This window comes from Pan troglodytes, chromosome 17 (genome assembly GCF_028858775.2).
Source record: "Pan troglodytes isolate AG18354 chromosome 17, NHGRI_mPanTro3-v2.0_pri, whole genome shotgun sequence".
NCBI lineage: Eukaryota > Metazoa > Chordata > Mammalia > Primates > Hominidae > Pan > Pan troglodytes.
Genome location: NC_072415.2, coordinates 33,101,949 through 33,128,899, shown reverse-complemented (window position 1 = coordinate 33,128,899; position 26,951 = coordinate 33,101,949). Strand labels below are relative to the sequence as shown.

The 26,951-nt window shown below is 48.9% G+C and overlaps 2 protein-coding genes across 12 annotated transcripts in view; one reads left to right on the top strand and one right to left on the bottom strand.

Annotated features, from left to right (window-relative positions):
- Positions 1–26,360, top strand: part of TMEM241 (transmembrane protein 241) — a 181,773-nt gene extending 155,413 nt beyond the window's left edge. For 4 of the 8 annotated variants that reach the window (XR_010151861.1, XR_010151868.1, XR_010151863.1 and 1 more), the window contains 3 exons: positions 23,367–23,582; positions 23,677–23,781; positions 24,807–25,075. Coding sequence is in view for 2 of the 8 variants with exons in the window: in XM_063795563.1 (XP_063651633.1) it covers positions 23,367–23,496 (130 nt within the window). In the remaining 6 variants the exon portion in view is untranslated. Of the gene's footprint in view, positions 1–23,366; positions 23,583–23,676; positions 23,782–24,806 lie in introns of those variants that run through there. The other 4 variants (XM_063795563.1, XM_016933441.4, XR_010151862.1 and 1 more) reach the window with 3 other exon arrangements.
- CABLES1 (Cdk5 and Abl enzyme substrate 1) overlaps positions 21,760–26,951 on the bottom strand; it is a 124,402-nt gene continuing 119,210 nt past the window's right edge. For all 4 annotated transcript variants that reach the window (XM_016933439.3, XM_063795561.1, XM_054671990.2 and 1 more), the window contains one exon: positions 21,760–25,012. In XM_016933439.3, coding sequence (XP_016788928.1) covers positions 24,872–25,012 — 141 coding nt within the window. In that variant the 3' untranslated portion in view covers positions 21,760–24,871. The remainder of the gene's footprint in view (positions 25,013–26,951) is intronic.

Below are 26,951 nucleotides of genomic sequence, written 5' to 3'. Positions count from 1 at the left end.
ATTGATTTCCTGCTCTCTGTGAAAGGCCCACAGGATTAGCAAAGGCAAAGTGTCTGCACATGTGTCTTCGTGCCCTGATTGAGCCTCGGGGAGCCGTGGAGGCCCTTGGGATTTCAGGAGTCAGTGCAGACACCACTCACCTGGGCCAGTTGATTTGCATGGCAAATAGAAGTTAAGCGCAGCTGTTAATGAAAAGGGCTCCTCTAAGTGGGAGATGGAACCAGGGTTCTGTCCCAGGCATTCTCACTATCCTGGAAAGTGATTTCAATCAGCCGTTCATTTATTTCCTCATTCCTCCTTTCATCAGATACAGATTGGATGCCCACTGGGCGCTGGTCTTTGTTACAGACGTGTCTGCTTTGTCTAGGAGGGCTGTTCAGCAACTCCTGTTGCTGGAGGCTGCAGGCCCATTGCACTGAGTTGTCCTCGAGGCAAAATCTCTCTGGTTCTGGCAGAAACAACTCCAGTGACTTTCTATGTGATTGTAGACTTAAAGCAAACACACGCTCCCTGTTCTCAGGGAGGCCCTGTGTCTTCTTAGACACACAGAGATTTTTAAAAAATAACAGCTTTGGCCAGGCATGGTGGCTCACTCCTGTAATCCCAGCATTTGGGGAGGCCACGGCAGGCAGATTGCTTGAGCTCAGGAGTTCAAGGCGTCTGGGTAACCTGGTGAAACTCCGTTTCTACTAAAAATAAAAATAAAAAAATTAGTTGGGCGTGGTTGTGCACGCCTGTGGTCCCAGCTATTTGGGAGGCTGAGGTGGGAGGATCAGTCAAGTCCAGGAGGTCAAGGCTGCAGTGAGCTCTGTTTGTGCCACTGCACTCCATCCTGGGTGACAGAACAAGATCTTGTCTCAAAAAAAGTAAAATAAATAAATAACAGCTTCATAGAAATATAATTCACATGCCCTAAGATGTACCCATTTGAAGTGTACAATTCAGTACACTTTAAATTCAGTAGTTTTTAGTGTATTCACAGAATTCTGCAACCGTTATCACTATCTAATTGTAGAACATTTTCTTCACCTCAAAAAGAACCCCCATACCCGTTGTCATCCCACCCTCCTCCCCTCCACTGACCTAGGCAGCCACAAATCCACTTTCTGTCTCTATGGATTGGCCTGTTCTGGAGATTTCATATGCACGGGATTGTGCAATGTGTGGGCTTTTGCGTTAGGCTGAGGTTTTTAAGTGGTTCATGTACCTCTATTAAAAGCTGCCTTCCCTACCTGGGGGTGGGGAGAGGCGTAGGTGGGAGTCCTCCATGCAGGGCATGGAAAAATTGGGGGTGGGACTCAGGGACCCTGGAAGCTGGAGATAGGTGAGGGAGCTCCAGAAGAGGAGACGGGGGGTGGGGGGGTGGGGCATGGTCAACACTCTTCCAGAAACCTGGTGGCCAGGTTTAAGTTTTATTTTTCAGCTACTGCCCTATGTTATCCTCAGGCCTTTAGTACAGTCTGTTATGCACAACAGTCTCCTGTTGCCTGTGGCCTGTGCTTTGGGGAATAAAGGGTCCGGGTCCCATTTTGTGGTGAAGTTGGACAGGGGAGAGTAAAGTGGTCAGCACTGTGAGGTGGCCCCACTTTAAGCTTTCAGCTCTTGGCAGCTGTCCTCTTCTCCCCAAAGATCTTGAAGATACAGCCAAGTCAAAATTGTTGTATCGTGTTCACATGTGTAGCAACTACTTCTGAAATATCCACTCTAGGGAAGCATTCTCTCCTGGCAGAAGATTACAGACATGGCTGGTAGAGGAAGCCACTCTGACAGGACAGATTCAGGTGCACACAGGACGTGAGGAAGGGAACCAGGGGACAGAGTGGAGAGTGGCCCTGACAGCTGCCGGCCTCAGCCTCAGTACCCAGCCACAGCCTTGGTCTCACAGTGGAGACCGTTAATAACCTCGCCCCAGGGCAGGAGCAGACCCAATGGACAGAGGTCTCAGAAAGCAGTCTGCTTGTGCTGGGCTTGGTCCCCACCTGTGCAGTCTGCTGCGTGCACACACGCCCACCCCAGCCGAGGCCCGTCTGCAAGCACAAGCTCAGCCCCGCTGCCTGCAGTGCAGGGTCTGGTGCATGGCTCTGGGCCCTGTGCACAGATGCCCATTGCTTATCAGCATGCACTTCTTCCTCTTCCTGAATGGATTCATTTCCTAGGGCTGCCGTAACAAAGAACTATAAACTTGGTAGCTTCAACAACAGAAATTGACTGGGCACAGTGACTCACACCTGTAATCCCAGCACTTTAGGAGGCCAAGGTGGGAGGATCGCTTGAGCCCAGGAGTTCAAGACCAGCCTGGGCAACAAACATAGTAAGATCCTGTCTCTATTTAAGGGGAAAAAATATATGTGTGTGTGTGTGTGTGTGTGTGTGTGTGTGTATATGTGTGTTTGTGAGATAATTAAATATATTTTACACATATATATGTCTCTCTATATAACAACAGAAATTTATTATTACTACAGTTCTGGAGGCTGACAGTCTAAATTCAAGGCCTCAGCAGGGCTAATTCCTTCTGAGGTCTGTGAGGGAGGGGTCTTTCCAGGCTTGTCTCCTTGCCTTGTAGATGTCTGTTTCCTCCCTGTGTCTTCATGTTGTCTTCCTTCTCTGTGTGCCTGTATCTGTGTCCTATTTTCCCCTTCATAGAACTAGGGTTCCACCTTAAGGACCTCATTTTAACTTGATTACCTCCATAAAGACCTTATCTCCAAATAAGGTCACATTCGGAGGTACAGGGAGTTAGGACTCCAGCATATATTTTTAGGGGACTCATAGCACTCAGTAGCAGAAGTCTGATTTTATTTAAGAGGCTATGTATCCAGCTAACGGATTGCCTTTCTCAGCATCCCTTGCAGCCCATGCAGTTTATATGAACAAGTTCTGACTGATGAGATATAAGCAGAAGTTGATGGGGGAGATGTTGGGGACAGTTGCGTAGAAGAGTCTCAGATAGGTAGAAGAGGCCCTTTTCTCTATCTTCTTCCTGCTTCTCACCTGGATTTGAAGATGTGATAGCTAGAGTTCTAGCATCCATCTTGGGCCTTGAGGCAAGTTTGAAGTTGGAAGCTGTGGTCTAAGGATAGTGGAGCAGAAGCTGAAGGAGCCTGAATCTCTGAGAAGACAAAGGCACTGCCAGATCAGCCAGACCACCCACCTCCAACCCTTTCTCCTTTTCTTCTTTTTTAATTTTTTTTTTTTTTTTTTTTTTTTTGAGATGGGGTCTTGCTCTGTCACCCAAGCTGGAGTGCAGTGGCACAGTCACAGCTCACGGCAGCCTCAAACTCCCAGGCTCAAGCAATCCTCCCAACCCAGCCTCTGAGTAGCTGTTACCACAGGTGAACCCCACCACACCCAGCTAATTTTTTTTTCATTTTAATTTTAGTAGAGTTGAGATCTCACCATGTTGCCCAGGCTGGCCTCGAACTCCTGAGCTCAAGCGATCCTCTCACCTCGGCCTCCCAAAGTGCTGGATTATAGGCTTGAGTCACCACACCCAGCCCTAATTTTCTTAATGATAAAAATGGGAGTTATAATACCATGGCTATTTAGATCATGTTAGACATGATTTCATGTGTAGCATTTAGCACCAGGCCCAGCACCTGTCGGAAATGATAGCCATTATTAGTTTGATTACTAATTTATAGTAATTATAGCCCCTAAGAAATGATGGGTTACAGTAATTATAGCTCCCAGGAAATATAGGACTATAACCCCCAGGAAATGATGGCCATGAATAGTTTGATGACTACACTTCCTAGTAAATTGCTATTCTGCTCCTGGTGTGACACTACACTGACTTCTGAAAGCCAGACTTTTGCTTTTACCAAAGACCAAGTCTCTGACTTATATGCATTGTGTTCATTAAGCTCCCATTGTATTCTCTGCCTTCTTTTGGTCTTGAGAACCTCATCAGCACATGTAGTCCCTAGGTTGTGTGGGTTCCAATTCCCTTCCAGGCGCCTTCTGGGAGGGTTCAGCCTTCTGTACTCAGCCAGGGCACCAGATAAGTCAGGTTGTGGGAGTATGTGGGGCTCTACATTCTGCCCAGTGGTTTTGATCAGTGGAAGAGGGTCTTGTCTTCCCAAGAAGAGAGTAGGAAATCAATTGATTGGAAAAATAGACCCATTTTTCCTCCCTTCCCTGTGCCCATGCCATTTGCAATGTGATGAAGCCATTCCCCCACTGCTTGGACTTGGGCTAGCCTCCTGACTTGCTTTGGCCAATAAACACAGTAGAAGTGGTACTGCCCGTTTTGGAGTCTAGACCTTAAGAAGTGTTGTATATTCCACATGTTCTATTGGACTTCTGCTTTGATGAGGACTCCATCTTTGATCCAACTTTAGACAGACTCCTCTGAGCCCTCCTCCTCGGAGCCCCAAGGCCTTGTCCTTGGCCTGCTCAACCTAGTTTAGCAAGAATTCTGCCAGGCCAGTTTAGCAAAAATCACCCCCAGTCTTGATGCCTAACGAGTTCCTCTTGATAAATTGACTCCTTCACCCTGCCTGTTGGCTAGAAATCCCTAGTTACCTCTGTGGTATCCAGAGTTGAGTTTAATCTCTCTCTCCTATTGCAGTAGTCTTGAATAAAGTTTCCCTTGCCTGTTTAACTCTGTCTGGTGCAGTTTTTCTTTGGCAGCTTCCACCATGAGAACAAGCCCAGACTAGCCTGCTGAAGCTTGAGAGACCATGTGGAGCAGAGCTAAGTCCTCCCAGCCAAGGCCATCTGTATTAGTCTGTTTTCATGCTGCTGATAAAGACATACCCAAGACTGGGAAATTTACAAAAGAAAGAGGTTTAATTGGACTTACAGTTCCGCATGGCTGGAGAAGCCTCACAATCATGGTAGAAGGCAAAGAGGAGCAAGTCCCATCTTACATAGATGGCAGCAGGCAAAGACAGAATGAAGAAGATGTAAAAGCAGAAACCTCTGATAATACCATCAGCTCTCATGAGACTTATTCACTACCACAAGAACAGTATGGGTGAAACCGCCCCCATGATTCAATTATCTCCCACTGGGTCCCTACCCCAACATGTGGGAATTATGCCAGTACAATTCAAGATGAGATTTGGGTGGGGACACAGCCAAACTGTATTACCATCCTAGACCAGCCAGCCTTCAGCTGACTGCAGACACACAAGTGAGCCTGGGTGAGACCAGCTGAGCTGCCCAGCAAAATCTAGACTCATGAGAAAAAAGAAATGGCTATTAGTTTAAACCAGTAAGATTTGAGGTGGTTCGATTTGCAGCATTATCATGGCACTAGATGACAGGTAGAGAGGAGAAGAAAAGGTAAGAGGAGCAGAGCAGGACTTTTTGAAGATCTCCTTGCCCTGAGCTCCATGAGTCCTGCAGAGTGCATGTCGTGTGGCTCCTGTAGCATGAGTGAGGGACAGCCCTGTCTCTTTGGCTACCACTCCTGGCAAGGGGAGGCAGGGGAATAGGATTGCAGCTGGCTCTGTGGGTCCCTCCCTCAGTCACCAGGCAGCAAGGAGAGGCAGGGAGGATGCGCATGCAGGCGGGCAGGGACTGGCTAGCGCCGGGGTTGACTTGGCGGTATGTGCCAGCTGGAAAACAATTAAGTCCTAGATTCCAAATAACTTCAAGTGCATATGGGTGGGACGGAGCTATGAATAGCAGGCCTGAAGAACTATGAAATACCAGCACCACAACACTGGCGGCAGCAGTCTCTGCTTGAATGTCCTCCTCCCCAGGCTGGGGCCCCACTCTGCCTTGGGCCTATTGTTCTCCCACACAGCCTCTCTAGGTCCCTCAGTCCTTTCTTCCTTTTTCTAAAAAAAAACAAAACAAAATTCTGGTAAAATACACATAACATAAAATGTGCCCTTTTCTGGCTGGGCGCGGTGGCTCAAGCCTGTAATCCCAGCACTTTGGGAGGCCAAGGCGGGTGGATCATGAGGTCAGAAGATCGAGACCATCCTGGCTAACACGGTGAAACCCCATCTGTACTAAAAGTACAAAAAAATTAGCCGGACGTTTTGGCGGGTGCCTGTAGTCCCAGCTACTCGGGAGGCTGAGGCAGGAGAATGGCGTGAACCCGGGAGGCGGAGCTTGCAGTGAGCCGAGATTGCGCCACTGCACTCCAGGCTGGGCGACAGAGCGAGACTCCATCTCAAAAAAAAAAAAAAAGTGCCCTTTTCCCCATTTTTAAGTGCACAGTTCAGTGGTATGAAATATGTTCACAGTGTTGTGCAGCCATCACCACCATCCATTTCTGGAATCTTTTCATCATCCGTAACAGAAACCCCAGCCCACTGAACACTAACTCCCCGTTCCTTCCTTCGCTGTCCCTGGTCACCACCATTCTACCACCTGTGTGTATGAATTTGCCTATTCCAGAAAGCTCACATCAGTGGAGTCACATGACATCTGTCCTTGGGTCTCTCAGCCCTTTATTCTTACCTAGCATTGTTTTTAGACATCTGAAAAGCAGCCCAACAGGGATAGGAGAGCTACACCTTCTAGAACACCCCATCCCACTTCCTTTGACCCCCTATAAGAGTTGGGCTACATGACCTTGGCTTTGGGGGTACAGGTGTCCTTCTTCCACGTCAAGTCCCCAAACAAAACAAAGCAAAGCACTCTTTCTGACCCAGCTCCTGAAGAGGCTGTGAGGACCCGCCCCGCTCCATTTACCTGCTCTGCCTTTATAGTTCAGCTTGTTCTCGCGAAGCCCCTTCAGCCTCCGGTCAGGTGATGGGGAAGCTGGTGGGGTGAATGATCACCTCGGGTTTGTCTCACCAACCCCCGGAGGGCACGGTTCATGGTCCTTGAGTAGCCTCTAGGTGCCCGCCCAGTTTCAGGTCCAAGGCTGCACCTAGAATTATTGCTTCAATAGCTGAGGCTCTGGCTTGAGGTAAGCTGGAATCAGACCAGTCCTGTGGGGCCAGAAAAATCTGGAGGCGCCCAAGGTCTGTTGGCAGCCTGGCCGTGTGAGTGCATGAGTTCAGGGAGACAGTGAGGAGAAGGCAGAACATTGCGAAGTTCCCACCCTCTGCTGCCCCTCCCTGCACACACACACACGCACAAGCACTCACACAAGCACACACACACATGCACACACAAAAACACACAAGCACGCACACAAGCACACACACACAAGCACACCTACACAAACACACTCACACACAAAATACAAGCAGACACACAAGCGCATACACACAAGCACACACATACACAAGCACACTCACACATGCACTCACACACAAGCGCACACACAAGCACACATATACACTCACACACACAAGCACACACTCGCAAGCACACACTCCCATATTCACACGCCTGCCGCAGGGACTTGTGTTTCTAAGGCCTGAGGCGATGGGACTGCTCCAGGCCTAAGTTAAAGATGTTTTCCAGAGAGTGTGTGGGGGAGGCTGAGCACTGGAATCAGATGTGAGACTGAGAGGGAGATGGGGCTTTCCCCCTCACATGGAGAACACAGGGCTGCCCTGGCCCTTGCGTGCACTGGACGCAGCACCTGGGGCCTGGTGGACTAGGACAGCAGTGGCAGTGGGGAGGCTGCCTCCAGGGGGCTCAGAGACTATGGGAGTTCCAGTGGGGAATAGGGGAAGGGGCAGGGAGAGGATGGACCCACTGACCAGGCTCCTGTCCAGCACGTATGTGATGGCCGGGGATGGGGACTTTTAGGCTGGCGGGAAACTCAGGCAATATTTGACCACCTTTCCCCACCGTGGGGCACCAGGCAGTACATCTCACCTTGTCCTAAGGCATGGAATTTACTTTCATTCTGTGGCAAAGCTGATTCTTTCTTCTCAAGAATTATCTACCTCTTTATAATCCATGGTCTTTCCCAATCCCTCGATCAGGGAGTCCACAGCTGCCACCGCTGAGGGCTCAGCAGCCTGGGCACGTGGTTCTGGGCTGGAGGTGAATGGCCCATTGAGCCTCAGCTCTCCCATTTTTACACTGGAAATGTAGGGCTGGGAGCCGTGGCTCATGTCAATAATTCCAGCACTTCAGGAGGCTGAAGCAGGAGGATTGCTTGAGACGAGGAGTTTGTGACCAGAATAGACAACAGAGTGAGACCCTGTCTCTACAAAAAAATTTAAAAACTAGCCAGGCGTGGTGGCGTGCACCTGTGTAGTCCCAGCTACTCGGGAGGCTGAGGCAGGAAGATCACTTGAGCTGAGGAGGTTGAGGCTGCAGTGAGCCGTGATTGTACCACCGCACTCTGGCCTGGGTAACAGAGTGAGACCTCGTCGCAAAAAAAAAATAAAATAAAATGGAAAGGTAATTTAATCCTCTCAAACGTTTGTTGAAACAATTAAATGGAAAAAAATTATAGTAATGTATGTATGTGTTGTGCTTAGCATACCGGCACACAGTAAACAGACAGTAAACCTTACTGTTATCCTTATGACCATCAGCAAGCAGAGCTTTCCACAGTGACTGGCTCTAGGTGGCAGGAGACTTGCGGTGTCTGAGTAAATGGAATGTGACCGTGAGGCGAAGGACTTTAAAATCCATTAGCGCTTCCATATCTAAGTGAGTGTGGAATATGCAGATACCCCAGAAGTCCTCATTCATTCATTCATTCAGGAAGTCACAGAACAGGGCGATTGCATTCTCTAGACCTTCATAAGCACCAGTCTCAGACAGTTCTCTGTAACTAGGGAAGTTACAGTTTCCCATGCTGGTTCACTTTCCGTGTCTCCACAACAATTATCCAAACACTTTTTACTCTTCAAACTCCCTTTCTCTTTTTGCCCTTCTCTCCCCTCCATGTAGACGGGCCTCCCCTCTTGCTTCAAAAGAAACTGAAAGCCGTCAGGTGAGCTCATTCACCGTCCCAGTGTCGTCCATACACACCTGCCCACGTTTACGCTTCTCTTTCCTTCTTTTTGCAGTTGGGGAGTATTTCGTCTTCAACTTAACATTTATCCCTCTGATTCTGCTCATTCTGATTCCAACTCCTCCTGCCTTCTCAGAAACCCAGGGATCTCTCTCTGTTGGCTATTTCACCTTTTCCCTCTCTACTGGTTTGAAACACCCTCAAGTCTTTCCCATTTAAAATCAACAACAAAACAAAAACGTGGCTTCTTTCTTCATCCAGTTGGTCTAAGCTGGCTCTCCTCCTGTCATTAGCACACCCATTGACAAGATAAAACCAGGCTGATTGCGGCTCACCGGTGTCATGGAGAACAAAGCTTGGGCAGTGTTTCAGAGCTAGGAAGACAAAGGCAGAATCTATCCCAGATTGGAAGTTTGGTCTGAGGTGGGTCTTTCCACGTGGGGATGTAGGACTGGGTAACCATCAGGATTCGAGAGTCTAGGATTGGTGGAAACCGCAGAGGGTCCAACGCTTCAAGAGCAAACCGTCTGTGGACACTGTGCATTGAGGAATTGGGAAGTTTCTGTAGTAAATAATCAAAGAGTGTTGGGAGACAGTACCAAAAGAGGAAAGAAATGCTAATGAAGACAGTGGTATAGCAAAGTCAGGTTCGTGTAGGCAGTCAGGTGTGGTTTCGCTTCTCTGTGTCCTGGCTGAGTGCGAGGATAAAAGGTTTTGGTTCTTAGCTTCTGATTTCTTTCCTAGCTCCTTCCTCTTGTTCACAACTAAACCTCAAAAAAGCCTCTGCTTGCTGACCCTATTTTCTGATCTCCTACTCATCCCCAAAGTCACCAATCTGACTCCAGACACCTTCCATTTTTATTTTTATTCCATTTTATTCCATTAAAAATAAGTATATTTACTTATTTTTAAGAGATGGGGTCTGGCTCTGTTGCCCAGGCTGGAGTGCAGTGGCATGATCATAGCTCACTGCAGCCTTGAACTCCTGAGCTCAAGTGATCCTCCTGCCTCAGCCTCCTGAATAGCTGGGACTACAGGTGGAAGAGACCGACAAGGAATAGGTGGCTTCCATGCAAGGGGTCTCTCTACAGGGACCTGTTGCCTCCGCAGCAGTGGCAGCCTTCCTGACTTGCTTGGCACCTCCAGACAGTTCAGTTCTGACACTATCTACCTGGAAATAGCATCAGATCCCACACGTGCAGGCTCAGTCCCACAAGACTGCCCCTTACTTCAGATACCAACTACTTCCAGTCAACTTGCTATAAATCAGGGTTCCCACAATCCCCTCATTGTGTTCAATTAATTTGCTAGAGCAGCTCACAGAACTTAGGGAAACACTTTAATTATGTTTGCCCATTGATTATAGGGGATACTGCAAAGGATCCAGATGAACAGCCAGATGGAAGAAATACACAGGGCAAGGTATGGGAGAAGGGGCCTCAGAGTTTCCATACCCACTCTGAGTGCAAAACCTTCCAGGAAACTCTGCATGTTTAGCTATCAGGAAGCTCTCTGAACCCAATCCTTTTGGGTTTTTAATGGAAACGTCATTATGTAGGCATGATTGATCAAACCATGGCCATTTGGTGATCAACTCAGTCTTCACCCACTCTCCTCTCCCCAGAGGTCGGAGGTGGGGCTGAAAGTTCCAACCCTCTAATCATGCCTTGATCTTTCCAAGCCACCATCCTGAAGCTATCTAGAGACCCACCAAGAGTCACCTCATTAACATAAACTCAGATGTGGTTGAAAGGGGCTTGTTGTGAACACCAACAGGCCTGTCTATAACTCAGGAAATTCCAAGAGTTTTAGAAGCTCTATGTCATGCTCAGGGATAAAGACCAAAGCTATAATTCTTATTGTATCACAGCCCTCAATGCCAGACCCAGACGAGGATCCCTCACAGGCTTTCCACCATGGGCTAATGCCAACAACTAGTGCCTGCTGACTGCACTGTGTCAGGAACCAAGTGTATACTTGCATTTACCATCTGTATTAGTCCATTTTCATACTACTATGAAAAAATGCCCAAGACTAGGTAATTTATAAAGAAAAAGAGGTTTAATGAATTCACAGTTCCACATGGCTGGGGAGGCCTTACAATCATGGTGGAAGGCAAAGGAGGAACAAGGCATGTCTCACATGGCGGCAGATGAGACAGAGTGTTTGCAGGGGAACTTCCCTTTTTAAAACCATCAGATCTTGTGAGACTTATTCACTATCATGAGAACAGCATGGGAAAAACCTACCCTCATGATTTAGTTATCTGCCACTGGGTCCCTCCTGTGATATGTGGGGATTATAGGAGCTACAATTCAAGATGAGATTTGGGTGGGGACACAGACAAACCATATTATTCCACCCTGGCCCCTCCCAAATCTCATGTCCTCACATTTCAAAACCAATCATGCCTTCCCAACAGTTTTCCAAAGTCTTAAGGCATTTCAGCATTAACTCAAAAGTCCACAGTCCAAAGTTTCATCTGAGATAAGGCAAATCCCTTCTGCCTATTGTAACTGTCCAGTGGGTTCATCTTGCCCACTGCCTAGACAGAACCAATTTGTCAAGACTGGGGAATTGCAATAAAGAAAGAGTAATTCACACAGAGCCGGCTGTGTAGGAGACCAGAGTTTTATTATTACTCAAATAATCTCTTTTGACTCCATGTCTCTCATCCAGGGTATGCTGATGCAGGAGGTGGGTTCCCACAGTCTTGAGCAGCTCCACCCCTATGGCTTTGCAGGGTATAGTTCCCCTCCTGGCTGCTTTCACAGGTTGGCATTGTCTGCAGTTTTTCCAGATGCACAGTACAGGCTGTTGGCAGATCTACCATTCTGGGGTCTGGAAGATGGTGGCCCTCTTCTCATGGTTCCACTAGGCAGTGCCCCAGTGGGGACTCTGTGTGGGGGCTCCAACCCCACATTTCCCATCCACACTGCCCTAGAAGAGTTCTCCATGAGGGTGCTGCCCCTGAAGCAAACTTTTGCCTGGACATCCAGGCATTTCTATGTATCCTCTGAAATCTAGATGGAGGTTCCCAAACCTCAATTCTTGACTTCTTTGCACCTGCAGACCCAACACCATGTGTAAGCTACCAAGGCTTGGGGCTTTCACCCTCTGAAGCCATGACCTGAGCTGTACCTTGGCCCCTTTTAGCCATGGCTAGAGCATCTGGGACAAAAGGCACCAAGTCCCTAGCCTCCCCACAGCAGGGAGCCCTGGGCCCAGCCCCAGGAAACCATTTTTTCCTCCTAGGCCTCTGGGCCTGGATGGGAGGGACTGCCACGAAGATTTGTGACATGCCCAGGAGACTTTTTCCTCATTGTCTTGGTGATTAACATTTGCCTCCTTGTTATTTATGCAAATTTCTGCAGCTAGCTTGAATTTCTCTCCAGAAAATGGGGTTTTCTTTTCTATCACATCATCAGGCTGCAAAATTTCCAAACTTTTTGCTCTGCTTCCTCTTGAATGCTTTGCCACTTAGAAATTTCTTCTCCCAGATACCCTAAATCATCTCTCTCAAGTTCAAAGTTCCACAGATCTCTAGGGAGGGGGCAAAATGCCACCATTCTCTTTGCATAGCAAGAGTGACCTTTATTCCAGTTCCCAACAAGTTCCTCATCTCCATCTGAGACCACCTCAGCCTGGACTTTATTGTCCATATCACTATCAGCATTTTGGTCAAAACCATTCATCAAGTCTCTAGGAAGCTCCTAACATTCCCACATCTTCCTGTCTTCTTCTGAGCCCTCCAAACTGTTCCAATCTCTGCCTGTTACCCAGTTCCAAAATTGCTTCCACATTTTTCGGTATCTTAATAGCAGTACCCCACTCTACCAGTACCAATTTACTGTATTAGTCCATTCTCACACTGCTAATAAAGACATGCCCAAGAGTGGGTAATTTATAAAGGAAACAGGTTTAATTGACTCACAGTTCAGCATAGCTGGAGAGGCCTCAGGAAACTTACAATCATGGCAGAAGGGGAAGCAAACACGTTCTTCACATGGTGGCAGGAAGGAGAAGTGCAGAGGGAAAGGTGGGGAAGCCCCTTATAAAACCATCAGCTCTTGTGAGAACTCTATCACCAAAACAGGATGGGAGGAGATAACATGAGGAGGAGGAGATAACTGAATCATGTTATCTCCCACTGGGTCCCTCCCATGTCACATGGGGATTATGGGAGCTACAATTCAAGATGAGCTTTGGGTGGGGACACAGCCAAACCATATCACCATCTGTGGAACCCTCATCATCTGCTTTGAGAAAGGACCCAGAGTCGGCTTCATTTTACAGCTAAAGTCTGAAGCTTGGAAAGGTTTCATAATTAGCCCAAGCTCATTGGGCCACGGAATGGTGAGGAGATCTGACTATCTCTGACACCACAGATTTTCTCTGAACTGCTCTTGTGAGCCAACTTCCAACTGACTGCCTAAGAGGGCAGCAATGGTTTAGCTAAGATTTAGAGTCAGCACTTAAACAATAGTTTCATATTTCATTATGGGAAGTAAGCCATGCAAAAGTGCTTTATTGTTGTAGTATGTATACACACACAAACACACACACACACACACACACACACACAGCAGGCAGACAATGCAAAGGAAATATACCCTCCAGCCCCTTCCTACTAAAAATATGATGTGATTTGTGGACCTGCAACACGGGCTCCCTAGAACATCTAGTCCCATCCTAGTCCTGCTGCCCTAGCATCTGCATTTAACAAGTTTATGCAGATTCCAGAAGCCCTGCTAGGAGCAGCATCTTTGCCTGCCTTCCATGTTCTGCTTGCTACAACCCCTCAACACTTGGATGGCTGTGACTCTCAAACCTTGACTGGAGAAACATCACCTGGGGAACTTGTTGCAAATATGGATTCCTAGACCCCACCCTCAGAGATTCTAGAATTCCCAGGGATTTGCATTTCCAAAGGGCACCCCAGGTGATTCTGCTTCAGCTAGCCCTACTAAGACCGCACTTTGACAAATGTTCAGCAAATACTTCTTTAGTTTTCCAGCCAAATATTTGCTCCTGATCTGAATAGTACTGGTCTCTGGAAACTTCTATTGGCAACAAGAGTAATCTCTCAAAGCCCAGATCTTCTGCAAACAGGAATCCAGATAAGAACTGTTTCAATTTGGGAATGTTTGTATAATAAATACCCATTTCTCCTCATATTCTTCCTCTCTGTGTCTTGACTTTAGTTCAGGACTTATACTTTGATTTAAAGGTGTGGTAGAGACTTCCTGCAAATTATTTTATTCACTATGGAAAAGACAAAAGGCCTGCTCTCTTTTCTGGGATGGCTGAGTTAGCACACTTTTTTGGATGGCTTGGTGAGGCCAAATGGCTGCAGCATGTGGGCTCTGGGAACCCTAAAGAATGTGTCTCCCAAAAATGAGGCCCCCAGGACCTAAATGACCCAACTGGACAGCTGTGGAATTGTAGGGACTTCCCAAACCGGGTGGCCAGAGGACTTGCAGTTGAATTGAAACTGTGGGATGCTGTGTGTGCTGAGAGGGGGACTCTGTTCAGTGCACATGGTGCGGGCCTGTGTGCCAGGGGCCTGAGGAGGCCTGGTGGGGAAAAGGGGCTGTGTGACAAGATGGGGAACAGGACACCCTAGTGCAGCCAGCCAGGCAGGGAGTGGCTGAGGACCTAAGGGAGCTCTAAGGAAGGAAAGAGGATGGGGCAGGGGACCCCAGATGTGAAGCAGAGGTGCAGAGGAACGGGACAGAGTCAGGGCGAAGGGAAGGAGTCACTTTGGGGAGAAGCTGGCTGAGGGCCGACAGTGCAGGGAGTGGGCAGCTGGAGAGCCATGACAGAGGCAGCAGGAAGAGCAACCATGTGGCACAGAACAAGAGCTAGAGGAGTGTCCTGTGGGGAGGAAAGCAAGTCCCTTTTGAGAAGATTGGGGGCAGGAAGTGGGCCAGGGTGGAGGGAGTGCAGAACAACCTAGAGAGCCACCAGGGCTGGCACGGGACGGGTGGAAGGGGCAGGAAGCGCCCGTTCAGAAGAGCCTATAGAGTCTGAGCTGAACTTGAGAGGAGCGTGGGCTTGGCAGTGTGTCATAGACACCCTGAAATTCACCTGCAACCCCTAGTGGTGTCCTGAGGCCATGCGCACGCTGGACAGCGGAAGAGACCGAGGGTGGTGTCAGTGAAGAATGTGGCTGAATCTTACCAGGAATGAGGTGAGGCCACATCGCGTCTCACAAAACTGCCCCCGGTTCCTCAAGTCAGCAGCAAGGGGCAGCCCCGCTTTCAGCCAGGCTCTGGTTTAGAGCTCTCACTGTGGGGCGGCAGGGCAAGCACCTTCTTCTGGGTCAGGCCCCATGCAGATGCGGTTTAGGGCCGAGTGTGGGCACAGCTCTACCTCTGTGGTCTGTTGATCGGATGCTCTGCCCTGGAGTGGGGGGCCTAGGCCAGGTGGGGACACAGACCAGCAGGCAAGGCAGCCCACCAGCCCCTCATCAGCGAACCAGGAGTCACTCCCTGAGCCTCAGCGAGGGAGCCTCTCTGGGGGAGGAGAGTGAGAGAATCCAACAAGCTGCTCTGCAGGGCGGGTGCCGCTGAGGGGGCTCCAAGGGCCACGTTTGAGGGCAGCTGTCCAGGTGAGTTGGCCAGGCGACCTTGTCATCACTGGAGAGGAAGCCTCAAGGCCACAGGGGCCTCATAATCACCCCATTGAGCTGCTCAAGTAAGCACCTGGGGGAATTTGGTTTCAAGAAAGCAGAAAAACACCTGAAGTCCATTTGTTGGCTAATGGCTGTGAAGCCACCTGGTTGAAGAGACCACTGTGCCTCTTCAAGGACATCACCGGTCCCAGCTCCTGCATTCCCTGAGTTGTCACCAACACTCTGCCTGAGCAGTGGGGGACAAGAACGGAATGGAATCTGAATGTATTTTATGGTCCAAATTTGGCCCTAGGCACCTATCTGTGCTCCAATCTCTTTCTCTATAAAGCAGGATTTTTTTCTTTTCTTTTTTTTTTTTTTTTTTTTGCTAAGAATTAAGTTCAATGGAGGTAAAAATAGTAATTGTTTTCATCTATTGAGTGCCTACTGTATGCCAGGCCCTGGGCCAGGGGTTTACTGTGCCATCTTCCAGAGTCCCTCTGATGGGAGGTACTATGACCCCAAGCAGGCATGGGCTGGCCAGTGGCTTGCATAAGGCCGCACAGTCTGCCTAGCTCTGGAACCTTTTCCTGCCTTCCAGTCCCTGCTCCTCCTAGTGTCAGCTGCCCCTGGGCTCCCTAAGGGCTGCTTCTGAGAAATGGCCCCTTCCGGCTGCATATTTTTCCAAAAACCATTCTTGCCCCAGCCTTCCCCTGAAGACAGCTTCTGTCACTCTCTCCAACACATACTGGAAAGAAGGGGGGAAAGTAAGCAATTCTCATTTGTGTCTTGTTTTTATTTTATAAATAAAAATGAAAATTGATTTCATGGAGAAGGCAGCTGCCTTAGGGAACATGGTATCTGGCTTAGACACTCATAGAACAGTATGTACGCTTCATCAGGGCCTTCTAGATAAGCCTCAGAGGGGATCTGCTTCCTTTTTCTGGAAGCCACGATTTTTAAAAAAATAATTTATAGCAAGTGGTTCCGGCAGAGTGTGCCATCCACCCTCTCCAGTGGGGAGAGAGATTTCTTTTTGGTCATCTTTTATGATCAGCTTCTGTTCAGATGACCCTCATAAGAGAACTCCCAAGAACTCCAAAGTCTCAGTGGGGCCACGGCAGCTGTTGGGAGGGGTCTGGGCTGGTGGGAAGTGCCCACTGGGCTGCTTCAAGGCCAGGGTCATTGTAGCCAAACTTTTTTCCTTTCTGGTTTTTTTTTTTTTTTTTTTTTGAGAGCCATGTGATATTTTTGACTGTTCCTATCCATTCTTGGTGCTTTGGGGGGACGATTCCTACTGCTTGTTTCCAGAATGCTTTGGGGTTATAGACAACCCCAGATTGCCCGTACTTGATGAGACACCGTTTCCTACTCTGCCAACTGGGTGTATTGGCCAAAGCCACAGCATGAACTTGATGGCTCGTGCATTGGGGGAAATTGAAGTGAGTTTAGTGAAGGAACTGTCCAAGAAGGGGTGGTGAGATCCCGGGACTAGCAGGGCCCCTTGGCTGGGGTGGAGGCTGGGCCGTGGAACACACACCCCGGTTCCCGTTCTCCTCCTGCTCTCTCATTTCTGGTCAGTGTCTCTCCTTCCAGAGCCTAACCAGAAGCTGGAAGGCAAGGGAACCTGGGTGCTGGGATCTGCAGAGTCAGCCCTGAGTGAGATGCGGATGTGGCTGGATATTTATCCCCACCCAAATTTCATGTTGAAAAGTAATTCCTAATGTTGTAGGTGGGGCCTGGTGGGAGGTATTTGGGTCATGGGGGTGCATCCCTCATGAATAGCTTGGTGCTGTCCTCGCGATAGTGAGTGAATCCTCACGAGATCTGGTTATTTAAAAGTGTAGGCCGGGCACGGTGGCTCACGCTTGTAATCCCAGTACTTTGGGAGGCTGAGATGGGAAGATCGCTTGAGCCCACAAGTTTGAAACCAGCCTGAGCAACATGGTGAAACCTCATCTCTACAAAAAATACAAAAATCAGCTGGGTGTGGCGTGATGCACCTGTAATCCCAGCCTATTCAGGAGGCTGAGGTGGGAGAGTCGATTGAGCCTGCAGCAAGCCATGATTGCACCCCTGCACTCCTCCTCGGCAATAGAGTGAGACCCTGTCTCAAAATAAAAAAATGACGGCTGGACACGGTGGCTCATGCCTATAATCCCAGCACTTTGGGAGGCCGAGGCAGACGGATCACGAGGTCAAGAGTTCGAGACCAGCCTGACCAACATAGTGAAACCCTGTCTCTACTAAAAATACAAAAATTAGCCGGGCGTAGTGGCGCGCGCCTGTGATCCCAGCTACTCGGGAGGCTGGGGCAGGAGAATCGCTTGAACCTGGGAGGCAGAGGTTACAGTGAGCCGAGATCGCACCACTGCACTCCAGCCTGGGTGATAGGGCGAGACTCCGTCTCAAAAAAAAAAAAAAAAAAAGGAATAAAGTGTGACACCTTCCCACCCCTCTTGCTCCTGCTTTTGCTGTATAGCGTGCCTATTCCCGCTTTGCCTTCTGGCATGAATAAAAGCTCCCTGAGGCCTCTCCAGAAGCTGAGCAGACACTGGCACCTGCAGAACCAGCAGGCAATTAAGCCTCTTTTCTTTGTAAATTACCCAGTCTCAAGCATTTCTTTATGGCAATGCAAGAACTCTCTAACACAGATGCTGAGCAGAAAGCTGATTCAGAGTTGCAGGGAACAATCCACCCAGTGGGGTAATTTGTTTTGCGATGGCTTATTTAACTCAACCAGTGTTTATTTGGTGACTTCTGTGTACCAGGCCCTGTGATAGGTGCTCGAGTTCATGGTGATGGAATCCAGTCCTGCTCTGCTGAACCCTTTGGTCTACAGCAGCAGTTAAGGACTGTGGAGGTGCCTTTCAGCACACCTGACACATCTGACTAGGGCCTGTGCTCTGCAAGTGGCAGTGAATCAAAGTCTTTCTGTGACATTTGGGGGCTGAGACATGAATAGTCTCAGACAGCTCGTAATCCCTGAGCCATTCTTTGTGTGATGTGGCCATCCTTGCCAACTGACCGCCTGGCCAAGGTATGCTTGGCTTAGCCTTAGAGCAAAACAAATTTGCATTTCCTAGTCACACACTGATTAAAGGGACAGCAGCCAAGGAACACACAGAGCGTAGGGCAAGGAGAATTTGTCTTAATTATAACACATGGTGGAAAATCTACACATGCACCACGAGACACTGGCTGGTGAAATGTTGGTGGACGTGAACACTGGCTGCGTTAAAGCTGATTGTGATCTTTTACTTACTTTCAAAAGCCCCTTAGCTTACTTGTTATGGAAGCAAGTTTTCCAAACATTTCATGTTCTACCAGGGGGCTCAGACGTGGGCCCCACATCAAATGTGGAGGCCACTCAGACCCAAGAAGATGATGCTATGGATTTCGTAGCTCCAGATCCCTTCTCCTCTGCAGGGAAAAGGGCCAGCAGTGGCTGGGAAGGGCGGGGAGAAGGCCCTGTCTGAGGGCATCAGAAGACCTCCTCTAACTCAAGGCCATCTCTCCAGCATCTGGCTCAGCCTCGCTTTGGCCCTCCACCATCTTAGTGGCTCTGTTTCATTCTAAGCGTGAGGCAGGACAGGTGCTTGGGCTTTGGAATTATAGCTGGGTTTGAATCTTGCCTTTGTCACTTCATAATCGTGTGTCATTGGCCACCTTATGTGATGTTTCAGAGCCCCAGGTACCTCATTGTTTAAGGGTTAAATGAGGACAGGTGCATTAAGTGCCCAGCACAGGGCTGGCGCATGATATCTGCTTGGTGAATATCGAGTCCTCCCAAGCACCAGCCCCTTGTTGAAGACCGTGTCCAAGGCTTCATCTGCCTATCACAGTTCACGTCTCTGGTTTCTCGCTAGCCTGTTCTGGTGCCCTGGTAAGGAGTCCCTGATTTCATTCCCACCCATCTTCTTTCCAAGCATCTAACTTGTCAGTTCTGGTTTCTTGGTCTTCACTTTTGGGACCAAACAATTGCTCCATCTTGACCCACTTTGTGATCTGTGTACCCGGCTAATTCCTGAGCACTGATTTCCAACCCTGCTGCCTTGGCCTTGGCCGTCCCAGGCCCACCTGGGGAATCTGTCTCTCCCCTGGAGCTTCCCTTTCAAGCTTCCACATTGAGGCTCATCTGGAGAACAGCCTCACGGCACCTGGTGAGGGTGCCTTGCACCTGCCCCCAGCAGGCTCTGCCCGACATCAGGAAGCCCACAGAACCCAGTGGAAGACACATTTCATAAGCGCTAGGTGGATGTCAATGAATGTCAGTCCAAGCAAACTGGAGGTCTGCCCATTTGTGATGTCCCCAAGGTCACAGCTCTACAGTCCCCAGCTACAGTAGAGAATTGTGCTCCAGTGCTGTTGGGAGCCCTGACTTGCCACCATCCTAACGCTGTATCTGTGAGCCCTGGGAACCTGGGATCCAGGCCTCATCTGAGCAATGTCCTTAACCAGCAGCTGCTGTGATGCACTGTAAGTTAGCTCTGTACTTGGGACCAATATGTTAGCTGTTGCTTAGTCCAGTTTACATCTTTTTGGCCTTGTGCACCCAAAAAATTGTTAGATGAAGCAGCTAGGTAAACAAATGTCAAAACAACCTCAGAAGCTGGCGCTATTCTTTTTGGTATTAAAGAAAAAAATCTAGATTTTTCTCTGTACCTTTCTCTTTCCTAGACAGTTTTATGTCCTATGCTAATATGGAGGAATGGTGCCTCTCAGACTTTAACAGGCATACAAATCACCAAGGAGGAATGGTAAGATGTAGATTCTGCATCTTTAATAAGCCTGTAGGTGATGTGAATGCTGCCGATCCTTGGGCCGTGCTCTTAGTAGCAAGATGGTGGTGAGAGATGGCATATGGAAGCCCCAGCTTATGATGGTTTGACTTGTGCAACTGTCAACTTTATGATGGTGCAAAAGCATTCCGTATAAATGTACTTTGAATTTTGATCCTTACCAGGCTAGCCATGTGCTGTATGATACCCCTTGGAGATGCTAGGCTGAATCATCTCACATAAAGCCTATTTTGTAAGAAGGTGTTGACTATCTCATGTAATTTATCGAATACTGTACAAAAGTGTTCTGAGTGTATTTGAGGTAGGAAAGGTTAAGCTGTGATGTTTAGTAGGTTAGATGTACTTTTTTCTTTTTTTTCTGAGACAGGGTCTTGCTCCCTTCACCCAGGCTGGAGTGCAGTGGTGTGATCACTGCAGCCTTGACCTCCTGGACTCTGGTGATTCTCCCACCTCAGCCTCCCAACTAGCTGGGACTACAGGCGTGTACCACCATGCCCAGTTAATTTTTCGTATTTTCAGTACAGACAGGGTTTTGCCATGTTGCCCAGGCTGGTGTCAAGCAATCCACCCACCTCGGCCTCCCAGAGTGCTGGGATTACAGGTGTGAGCCACTGTGCCTGCCCCACCCAGCCCTTAAAAAACAAAAGAGAGACATGGTCTTGCTCTGTTGCCCAGACTGGAATAAGGTGGAATGATCCTAGCTCACTGCAGCCTTGAACTCCTGGGATCAAGTGATCCTTCTGTCTTAGCTTCCTGAGTAGTTGGGACTACAGGTGTAAGCCACCACACCTAGCCGTACTAGGTGTATTGATGTATAGATGATGTGTCATCTGAAGTCAAGAAGTCTCTGTGTGAGGAAGCACAGTACTCGTGAGGCATTTCTTTGTGGTTTTGCCAGTCTTAGGTTTGCAGCCTTTCTGGACTACCTATTTCGAAGTCTAAAGGGCCCTTTATGGGGTGGGGGCTCTTAGATAGCACCCCTTCCCATCCTGGCCTGGGTCCCTTCAGCTGGGCTGTGTGCAGGTGGCAAGAGGGCCTTTCCCCTTCACCTGCCATTTTTCTTCTTTTCCAGCTTTGAATCTCAGCTTTGCTTTGCAGCTGCATGACTGGAAGTCGCTTTTTATTGACATTGGTGTTGGTGATGTGATTCCAGATTTATACTCAAAGTTTACTCCCTGCTCTTGCTGGCCCTCAGCACTGTGCTTACCCAACTGTGCCAACAGCCCCGGGGAGGTGACGTCAGGGCGCGCCCCCATCCCCAACCCCAAAAATCCCCCTTGATTTGAAAGATGTCTTTTGTTGCTGAACAGGTAACAAAATCACCTGGCTCAAATGCACTTCATTCTCCAGCCTCCCCCCACCCCACCCACTTAAGCTTGCAGCAGGGCAGAAAGGCTTCAGGCTCTCAGGAGTCACGGGAGGCAGCCAGGGCTGGGGAGGGCAAGGGGCCGGCCGTTCAGCACTGAGCCGGAAACGTCTGAGTGAGAGATAAAGAACTCAGCAGCCAGAGCATTCAACAGTTTTATTTGCTGTTGGGGAATGAAGGGAACAGGAAGGAATGACATGGAGGGGAAGGAAGCTCCTTACTCCCGTCACTAAGGTAGGGCACGTGGTACAGAGTGGCTTGTGTGAAGCGGCCGCCCCAAGCTGAGCCTGCAGCTGATAACCACAGACACCCTGGCAGGGAAATCTGTGATCAGAACAACAACAAAATGCCAAGGAAAACAAAACCCATTTGCATTTGGTAGGAATTTCCTGTTTAAATAGGTTTTATTAGCGGGGAAGAAAGGAAAAGTGGTGACTTCTAAGTGTCACTGGGCTGGCAAGGGCTCGGGCCCCTGGTGGGGTACAGTGGGGGCTGGGCCACACTCCCTGCTGCCCGTTTCCTCCTGGGGGCAGCTGCAGCAACCTCTTGGCTTGTCTGCTTCCTGTCTCTTACCTAACAGTCAAGGCTCACTAGAGGAGTCCCGGGCCCCCTAGGCTGGCTCCGGGGAAAAGGAATCAGGCAGAACCGGCTAGTATTATCCCAAGGAGTGTGGCTGGGCGGAGCTTCCCCACAGATCTCTGAGTGTGGGGAGGACTGGAGAGGCCTCAGGGCAGTCCTGAGAGGGGGCAGGGCTTACAAGGGGCTGAAGCTGCCCTCTGTGGAGGAGGTCAAAGGGCAAAACCTCAGAGCCAGTCTACTGCCTGGCCTTCTCGCTTCACAGGCTCAGACTTCCTCCTCGCCGAAGCCCAAGGCTGCGACGTGTCTCGTGTCTGGAATGTTCCATGTCACAGAGGTGCCTCTGGCAGTGACCTGCATCTCTCACCCTCCTCAACTTCCTTTGCCTCCGAAAAGCTCATGTCATGGACGTGCAAAAGGAGACCTCCTGATAAAATGCCTTCTCAGCCCCGACTCCTCACAAATAAATTAAAACCCACAAAACTGTCCATTCCACAAATCCACAGGCCAGGAGACAGTTTAAAATGAAAATGCATCTTTAAAAAGTAATGGACCACTAACTTCATGGGCTCACCTCATAAATGCTAAAAACCAAACAAATCACCCCAAATCCAAGTAAATTAGCCTGATTTTATCACACAGGAAAGGATTCAGGCTTCTCTCCCCACATCTGGGCTGGCGGCCTGTCATCCATCGGACATCCCTCCCCCCACCCCACTCCCCAGAGCTTGGCAGGAAATTCGGGGGCAGATGGGCAGTGGGGAGCTCTCTAGACCATTCTCAGATACCACGGGACCTGCTTCTCAGAAAGGCTCTCCCCCTGTAGGCACTGACCAGGAAGGTGGATGGCTTATCAGAGATGCAAGGTGACAGACCCCATGTGAGGAAGGCCAAGGGCATTTTGTAGTTCAGGCGATGGAGGCACCTTGAATATTTTCTCAATTTTGCTTTATAAACAGCAAGTGCCCTAAGTACCAGTTGATCTAGCTTTCGATCAGCCAAAGAGACCACATTAATCATATCCTCTCCCTCCTCCCTCCCCTTACCACCCAAATCACTGTCTTACAACTGATTCTGGCCAAGGAAATTTGTTAGCAAAATATTTAGGACTAAACTCAGTGCAATCTAAGATTCTGAAGAAGCCAAGTATTCTGTTTTGGCCCTCACCAGCTGCTGCTTGAATTTCTCCATCCTCCAAGACTGTCAAGAATCTGACAGCTCTGCTAACGAAAGCTGCAGACCCTCGGTTCGGTTCCATCGCCCTTTCTCTGGGCTGGTGTGTGAAGCTCCGGATCTGTGACCTCACTAGAATCAGTGTGCGCAAGAGGATCAGCAATGCAGGGCAAAGATGACTGGTGAGACACACGTCTACACAAACGCATACAGGTATACAAAAAGCAACAACAGTTTAATTCTCTTTTTACATGGCCACAGGCTCTCTTCAGTCAGGGGAACTTCAGCTGGTGCCTCTCTCTTGCAGCTATGAGGCGACAGTGTGGTGACATGCCTCATACAGACTGTCCCAGTAAGCCAGGACAAGTCACCATTAAAATCTTGCACGAACAGCCCTGGGCACGTGGGAATGGTAAGAAAGAGCCACCGCCTCCTTAGTCAGCTTAACCACAGCTCCAAACGCAGTTTGTCCCAGCTGGCAAACGCCTCAAACACCAATCATGCGTCGTGCTCCTATTCTGGGTTTTTATAAAACACTTTTATATAGAGATATAGATAGCACAGTAAATGTGCTTATGATGCACTCTAACATAGAGGACAGGAATACACACTGTGGGGCGCCGCCCCAGCCGTCTCCACAGTGGAGAAAGTGCGAGGGTTAAATACACGTGGCGGGGTGGCAGACGGCAGGAAGTTAGAGAGCGCCACGCTCCACGTCCTTCCACGCGACTGACTCATCCAACACTCAGAACTCACCTTCTTTATCCCCTTGGTGGGTAGGAGCAGTAACAAAACAATGTCAGTCATTTTCTAAGGGTGGAGGATGTCAAACTGTCTGGTACCGAGAGAGCAATTCTTATCCAGAAATCATCTAGAAATAATTGTTGAAGGTCAGCCTGGCCCATGGCCCCAGGCTAAGGGCTGCTCTGTAAAGGGCGGGACTGGCTCTGGGGGTCTAGGGCTGATGCAGTATCTCTCAGACACTTGCACATTCACACACCCACACGCCCCAGGGGAAAGTGCACTTCCAATGCTGATACAAAAATAGATTGGCACACTCTTTGACACAGTGAGGGTATCTTTTAAAAGTTTTCCCCCAATTTCTGCAGACTCTCTTCCCCCGTATGCTCAAGCCCCTCACACTCCAAGTTGGAACAGATCTGGAGAAGGCCCTGGACCACGCTTGCAAAGTTTGTGAATGCCGGGGAGAAAGACTGGGCTGGCGTAGCTAGGGATTCTCGCTAGTGGACAGAGGGTAGGGCCTCTCTGTTCTCAGCACGCACCTCCTCTTCCCTTGCTTGAGGAGTCCATAGCTCATGGCTCCTCTTGGCTACACACCCAAGACTCCTTGGAAAGTTTCTAGTACTGCTTCTCCCCAAACTATGTCGAGAGGAAGAAAAGTCTGGTATTCTGAGTTCTACTTTTTTTCATTTCCAGTAGTAAGTAAGTGCTGCTCCACCAAGCTGAGAAGAAATGGCCCTTGGCTGTCCTCGGGGCCAGTGCTAGGAACTCTGGACCAGCCGTCTGTAGTGGGGCATGACTTCGTGCTCGGGCAAGTGGAGGGCGAATTCCAAGGCCACTAACACCGGGAATTCAAAGGCAATCAGTTCTCGCCTGTTCAGCCGGAACTTCTCTTCCAGTTTCTGCAACAAAAAGAAAATCAAAAGCATGTTCATTTTGAAATTAAAATCCTAGTCTTTCTGCAATTGCAGCTTCTCTATCCACCAGCCAGTGAGTGCTTAGGAGAAATCCACTTTGGGCAAAGCTCTGTGGAGGAAGAAAGGGGAGGCACAGGCTGTGCTTCTTGCCTTTGGTCGTGGTTGTGAAGGAGCTGCTCCTTTCCCGGGGGGCTGCCCGGAACCACACATACATCTTATAACATCATTTAATCCTCTCAGGAATATGACGTGGTTCATGGCTCCGTATCTCTATTTTACAGATGAGAAAACGGGCTCCAAGAAGTCAGAGAGCTTAGCCAGGGTCACATGTGCAGCAAATTGCAGCACTAAGATTCCACCCTAACTGGGACTCAAACTCTACCTGTGGCAACTAAGTGATTCAGGTTTAAAGGGAAGACTGAAAATAAAGCAAACCGGTGGTGGCTCACGCCTGTCATCCCAGCACCTTGGGAGGCCGAGGTGGGTGGATCACTTGAGGTCGGGAGTTTGAGACCAGCCTGGGCAACATGGTGAAACCCTGTCGTCTCTACTAAAAATAACAAAAATGAGCCGGGTGTGGTGGTGGGCGCCTGTAATCCCAGCTCCTCGGGAGGCTGAAGCAGGAGACTCACTTGAACCCGGGAGGTGGAGGTTGCAGTGAGTCAAGATTGTGCCACTGAACTCCAGCCTGGGCAACAAAGCAAGATGCTGTCTCAAAAAATAAAATAATAAAGCAAACCACGCACGACAATAAAAACCACGTGGTAAGTTCAGAAGGGAGTGCACTGATTCTATGTAGTTCAGTCCTTTCATCTTACAAGGATCTAAGTCCTCGGGAAGTCTCCACTTTCACAGTGCCACACAGTTGCTGTGTATCTAAACAGGGCTGAGCCTGGTGGCATCTTGCGTGCCCACCCAACTGGAGGGGCTGCTGGAGCTGGAAAGGAAGGAGAACCACCAAGGTGGGGATGGACAGGGAGGGCCTCATGTTTGCTTAGGGACATTCTGCCTTGGCGTTAACCCAGCTTTTGTCTTAATAAAATAAATCCCACCCACAGAGCAGATGTTGACTGCTTTCAGATCATAACTGGGATGAGACCTTGAGTTAGGTTTCTTGCTACCGTAAGTGGCTGGTCAAACCATTACTGTTATATTCTGCATCAATAGTGAGGAAGGCCTCACCCCATGTAAGGAGGGCCAAGGGCATTTTGTAGTTCAGGCGATGGAGGCACCTTGAATACGGTAAAGTCAGCTTTTGCTGTGTGGTATATTGCTCAACTATGATTAAATGTGCATATTATTTATAATTTTATAAATATCTGTTACATCAAAAGATTCATTAATTCTTGGCCGGGTATGGTGACTCATGCCTATAATCCCAGTACTTCGGGAGGTTGAAGTGAAAGGATAGCTTGAGGCCAGGAGTTCGAGACTAGCCTGGGCAATACAGCGAGACCTGGTCTCTATAAAAAATAAAAAAAATTAGCCAGGCACAGTGGTACATGCCTGTAGTTCCAGCTACTTGGGAGGCGGAGGTGGGAGGATTGCTTGAGTCTGGGAGGTGGAGGCTGCAGTGAGCTATGATTGTGCCACTGCACTCCAGCCTGGGTGACAGAGTGAGACCCTGTCTCAAAAAAAAAAAAAAAAAAAAAAATCATTAGTTCAGCAGATATCTGTATAAGCCTACTGATTCTCAGCTCAGAGTTGGTGTCCAATGGTCACTTCTGGGTTCATGTATTTACTGTATAAGCTAGATGATTTTGTACCATTTCTTAAAATCTGTAAAGCGCCGACCTAAAAAATACTCTTTTCAAGTGGGGAGTACCTACCTTAGTGCCCTTTCTGCTTTTTTGCCTTTGCCACTGAAGACAGCTAGACAGTGAGACATATGGGGCACTGACTTAACCATGTCTTTTATTTTCTG